We start from the raw sequence: 5,749 nt of genomic DNA, 5'->3' as shown, positions 1-5,749 counted from the left end.
CTTCTGAAGCAGTATGTTGATCTTTTTCACACACGCACCGGAGCGTCAGCTTCAAGCGGACCATTGCTACCTCTCACATCTAAAGGTAAGTGTCAAGGTAACTTTGAACTGAGTTCAGTCAATCTCGAGTTTTTTTAAGTTTTCTGTTGCTCTCTGTGAGAGGAGACCGTTAAAGGCGAGGCTCTCCAGAGTGTAGCAAAACAGGAAACAGCAGCTGGCTGTGTGTGCGTGTGTGCAAAAGAATAGATTAGAAGTGCAAGTGAGCCACGAGTAAAGAAAGGTCACGTTTCGTGAGTTGTTTTTCTCACCACTGATCACGCGCTCAACACTCTACACATACTGGCATCACACGCGCGCTCTCGAGCATCAGTATGTACAATTCTGGGCGTCACGTGAGTTGAGGGTGTTACCATATAACGGAAATCTCCATTGTTCTGTAGCAGGGGTTCTCAAACGTTTCACCCTTACGAGCGACATCACAGCACAGTAGTATAAGCAGTAGCGGTTTTTGATACGGGCGATTTTCAATTTCGCTGCACAGCTAAAGTGTGCAATTTACTTTGTGTGCACTCAAATGGAGTCGAGTCAACCAGCGCAACCTCTGGCCAAGTACCATAGCCTACAGCCAGATTAACTTGTGACACACACAGTAGCGGTTCCGTATCAAAAAATCGTGGTGGGGATTAGTTGTCTTTGCTTAATGATTGGTTTTAGTCTTGACAATCCTCATTGCTGGCATTGCATCTTTCAATGCCAGCAATGCCAGGTATCAGTGCTCAAGCCTTTTGTGTTTGTTTCCAACAAGTTTCCCACCTCGGGAAGCAAAAATGTGTTCTTTTACTTGTCAGATGAACATATGAGACACTTTGACTCTTCAGTGCAGTGTGGAGCCTAACAAAGATCTGTTTTGTGTCCCAGCTGATCAGCAGGAGGAGAAGAGTCTGATGGAGAGCAGAGGAACATTTTCAGCTACTTGGACTCAGCTCAGCCACTACAGAGAAAACAATGAGCTCAACACAGAAGGTGACAGACTGAGCAGGGCGATATGACCAAAAATATTTATCACGATATACATTTGAAAATTTGCGATAACGATGTAGCTGATGATATAATTGACGCGAGACAAAATACTTTACAACTCCACAAAAAACACGGTAATAACGACGGCCTGCTAGCATGTCCTACCACAAATAGAGTTTGTTGTGTATCTGACGTACGAAAGCTAAACCAGTTCCACACCACTGAAGTTGAAGCATTTTTACAAACCAATTCTGGTTCATCTGTTTCATTCAACGATCCGCTTTCACCCTTCTAATTCTCCGTCACCGCCATGTTTTTTCCTCCATGTGCGTATGAAAACAAAAGCACTGCGCATGCGCGTTTTACCCATATTCTATCGTGATATTTCATTTTCTTATCGTTGCCCAACATTATACCGGTATTACTGTGAACGGTATGATATAGCCCAGCCCTACATGAAAGGCACCCTGATCGTACACTAATCACACATTAAAATGAGCAAAAGAGGCAAAACTGTGTGCCAGAGTCTCGGGTCAGCGTTTGTTTTTATGTCACAGCACCAGAACGATTGCAGGTGCTCATAAGAAGTTACCATAAATCACCACCTTTCATGGTCTCAGCACATCGACTCTGTTATTAAGAAAATGGGACAAGGCATAGCTATGGCTATGAAATGCTCTTTGTGTATCACTTCTTCAATTATACATGATGTCATTAATGCACTAGTAATGTCTCATCTGAAGTATTGTTCAATCATTTGGTCAGCAGCTAATAAGACAGATCTTAACAGACTTCAGTTAGTCCAGAATAAGGCGTCCAGATTAGTGTTAAGATGTTCATACTATAATAATATTGATAAAATGCATAATCAACTTTCTTGGCTTCCTGTACAGACTAAAATATTCTATGGCTTACTTGTATTTATAAAGAAAGCAATTCTCTTAAACACACCACATTTATTTCTGCTCAGCTGCAGTATCCAGATGAAATACATAATCATATTACACAGTTTTCAACAAACTGCAATTTAGTAAATCATCGGGTTAAAAGTAACTTTTTGTAAAACTGTTACATTTAGAGCAACTTTTAAGTGGAATAAATTGCCTTATAAAATTAGAGAATTATTCAAACTATTCAAAACTTCAATGAACATTTAAAAGCCGATTTACAGAACTTTTAGTTGTTGTAAATATTGTAAGAGATGATTTGTTTTTGAAATTTGTGTAATGTGCCTCAATGTTGTTGTTATTATTATTATTATTATTATTATTGATTGCTTATATTTTAACAATTGTGAAACCTCACTGTGGATGTAAGACCCAAATCATGTGGATATCTTGAATCCACTTTATTGTATAATATTTTATGTGATAGTATTTGACGGAAGACGAGCAACATCTGTTGTGGAAGCTAATGGGGTTCTTTTTGAATAAACAAATAAACAAACATAGGATTTATTATCACTGAATAATTATGTATAAATCTATACAAAATATAGAAATATGTATTAGAAACAACAAAATAATATAAATTATAAAGTAATATAAAAGTGTGTGTGTACAATCAGGAGGGATGGGCATGATTTTAGTGTTTGAACAGTCATGAATTATTTTTAACAGCAGGTTGGATGTAATGTGTTAGAACTACCAGCAGGTGGGGATAAGAGACCTTTAAGGTGTTTGGTGCCACACTCCACCTTCAGGTTTAAAACTAGTGTTAATGGAGGGAGTTTGAAGGTTGAGTTTGTTCCACGACTGCATTTCACTCACTGCCTCTGTTTGTATCTCTGTCACTGCAGGACCAACATGGAGCGAGAAGTCAGCGCTCTCAGGAGGCCGACAAACCTCAACCAAGAAAGAGAGAGAAAAAACACACCTGTGACGAGTGTGGGAAGGGTTTTACTTTAAAGGGTCATCTAAAACAGCATCAGGTCATCCACAGTGGAGAGAGACCGTTCAGCTGTGACTTGTGTGGAAAGTCTTTTTCCTGGAAGGGTTACCTAAAAAGACACCAACTCATCCACAGTGGAGTTAAAGCGTACAGCTGTGATCAGTGTGGCAGAGCTTTTACTCACATTTGGAACTTACAGAATCATCTAGTGACCCACTCTGGAATTAAGGCATACAGCTGTGACGAGTGTGGGAAGGAGTTTGCTAGGAAGGATAAACTAAAACAGCATCAGGTCATCCACACTGGAGAGAGACCGTTCAGCTGTGACTTGTGTGGAAAGTCTTTTTCCTTGAAGGATTCCCTAAAAACACACCAACTCATCCACAGTGGAGTTAAAGCGTACAGCTGTGATCAGTGTGGCAGAGCTTTTACTCGCAGTAGCAGCTTACAGAGTCATCTAGTTACCCACTCTGGAATTAAGGCGTACAGCTGTGACATCTGTGGAATAACTTTCAGCCGGAGAGGGCACCGAAATAGACACCTACGCATTCACACCAGACATGATGTGTACTGCTGTGAACAGTGTGGCAAATACTTTGCTACAGACACACAGTTAAAACGACACATGTTTACCCACACTGAGGGACGACCTTATAAATGTGACCTGTGTGAGAAGACTTTTAAAGCTCCACATTACCTGAGACTACACCAACAGATCCACAGCAGAAAGAGACTCTACAAGTGCAGTTACTGTGAGGTATGTATTTATATTGTTATCTTGTCATTTTAGCCTGACTGTTTGGAACAACTCTGCTCATTAAACTGTGTTAGCATGTTAGCAATTCTACTGCATGGAAAAGCAGCTCTGAGTGATTATTCAGATTTTCATGTCAGTTATGATTTTAGTATTACTGTAGTATTATGGTGGTAGTATTGTAGTTATTGCAGCCCAGTAAACTGAGTGTGTTAACTGAAACAGTCAAATGTAATTGGACGTCTGCAGAGATGCTCTTTATTTCAGGCGACGTTCAGGATAAAAATGATGAAGGACTGACTTACACTGTCTTTGTGTCTTTGTTTAGAAGCAGAGCGACACAGATGGATCCAGTTCTCAACCCTGTCATCGCTGTGGTGGTGGGAAAGACTTTCGTTGTGACGTCTGTGGAAAAACTTTCAGTCAGCAAGCCACCCTAAAAACACATCAACGTAGACACACTGGAGACAAACTGAAATACTGCAAAGAATGTGGGAGAAGCTTCACCACATCAGGTGCATTAAAACGGCATGAACTGATTCACAGTGGGGTTAAAAAGCACCTCTGTGATCAGTGTGGGTCATCCTTCACCACTGCATGTGAGCTTAAATCACACAAACGAGTCCACACAGGAGAGAAACCATACAAGTGCAGACACTGTGACAGAAGCTTCTCAGATTCATGTAGTCGTAACAATCATGAACGTACACACATGGAAGGAAACTACAGCTGTGACCAGTGTGACAAGAGCTTCAGGAATCTCAGTTCATACTCCGAACACAAACGATCCCACGTTACTAATAAACTGTTTCACTGTTACCAATGTGCCAAAACATTCACTAAATTATCTGCTCTGTGCAAACATCAGCGTGATCACTCAGGGCTGAAATCACTCCCATCACTGGATCACAGTGAATCTGAAGAGACAGAAAGATCCTCTGGTTTCAGTGTCAGACTCAAAAAGCTTGAGATCAGGCTCCACAGAGTTCAGATAGAATCATTTAAACTTGTGTTGAACTGAACTGGTTGCTGGGCTGAACTTCTACATAATACAGATTTACATGGGATCTTATTTTCTGTCGTTTTACTGAGTCAGTTTTGTCCTTTTTTCTCTGTCCTGGTTTTGCTCGTCTGTAAATAATTGAAACTCAGTCAAATAGTTCATTGTTCTCCAGCAAAACGTTTTGGAAACTCATGTTTAACCTTTAAACTCTGACATGTTTTAGCACACAAGGCTTCATCGGGGAGTTCACTCATGATTATTGACACTCACTGACTTTTAATAGTCATTCTATAAATGCTGTCCGTTTAAATGGTCTTACCTGTAAACACTGCTAAATCCACCGGATTCCAGCCAGAGTGGATTCTGGAGTCTTCCCACGCTCCTGTTAGTGATCCTCCATGTGGATGGATGATAACAACCTTCTGAACAATCTAGAAGGAGATGGCCCATATCTATGGGATTGATTTGTGCTAATAATGCCATTGTATGGACTGATAACAGCCGAAGCGGGTGAATAAAGTCACCCAGTCGCTAGCTGTGCCATTACCCAGCAGAGGCCCACAGAGGGACAAAAGGACCCCCTGATGATCCTCTAATCGCCTGAGACAAGGTGTGAAACTGGGTGTGGGTCCCAATCAGCCAGAGTTTCGGGTGAGTTCATTGTGAAACCTGGCCCCACCTTATCATGCGAATTCCTGAGATCAGATGGCCCAGGATGTGAGTGGGCGTTAAGGCGTCTGGGAAGGGGTTTTGTCTTTCGGGTGAACCAGTTTTTGTCTGAGCGTGTTGCTGGGTCTGAAATGCACCGGGATGTCATGCTTGGAGAAAACTCTCCTGAGTTTTTCTGATACACCGGCTACATAGGGGATGACAATGTTGTTGCGTCTGTCCTTCTTATCAGGACATCTTATCTTGGTCCCTCTGTGGGGGGTTACTCCCACTAGGTTTATATCTGGGACTCGCCACCATTTGACCTTAGAACTGAAGAAGCTTCTCGGATGAGAGGTGAAACGTCTTCAAGTAACTTAAAGAAGTCCAGACGCTTTTCTTTGCAAGCTCCTTTGACTACGATGACCTGGATG

The 5,749-nt window shown here is 41.5% G+C and overlaps 1 protein-coding gene across 1 annotated transcript; it reads left to right on the top strand.

Moving 5' to 3' along the window:
- On the top strand, positions 1–5,213 carry LOC146701592 (uncharacterized). The gene is made up of 4 exons (XM_085467891.1): positions 1–85; positions 919–1,023; positions 2,819–3,667; positions 3,993–5,213. The coding sequence occupies exons 2-4, from the start codon at positions 1,006–1,008 to the stop codon at positions 4,683–4,685; spliced, it is 1,560 nt and encodes a 519-aa protein (XP_085324017.1). The 5' UTR covers positions 1–85; positions 919–1,005; the 3' UTR covers positions 4,686–5,213.
- The last annotated feature ends 536 nt before the right edge of the window (positions 5,214–5,749 follow it).

Source organism: Copadichromis virginalis, linkage group LG9 (assembly GCF_057382275.1).
Source record: "Copadichromis virginalis isolate Kocher_CV1m ecotype Utaka linkage group LG9, C_Virginalis_male_GT1.1, whole genome shotgun sequence".
Taxonomy (NCBI): domain Eukaryota; kingdom Metazoa; phylum Chordata; class Actinopteri; order Cichliformes; family Cichlidae; genus Copadichromis; species Copadichromis virginalis.
This window is presented reverse-complemented; position numbering and strand designations above follow the sequence as displayed.

Bases quoted from the DNA above. Each gene is read 5' to 3' on its own strand.
- LOC146701592 (XM_085467891.1), top strand. The intron at 3,668-3,992 runs GTATGTATTTAT...GTCTTTGTTTAG, and splicing joins ACAAGTGCAGTTACTGTGAG to AAGCAGAGCGACACAGATGG.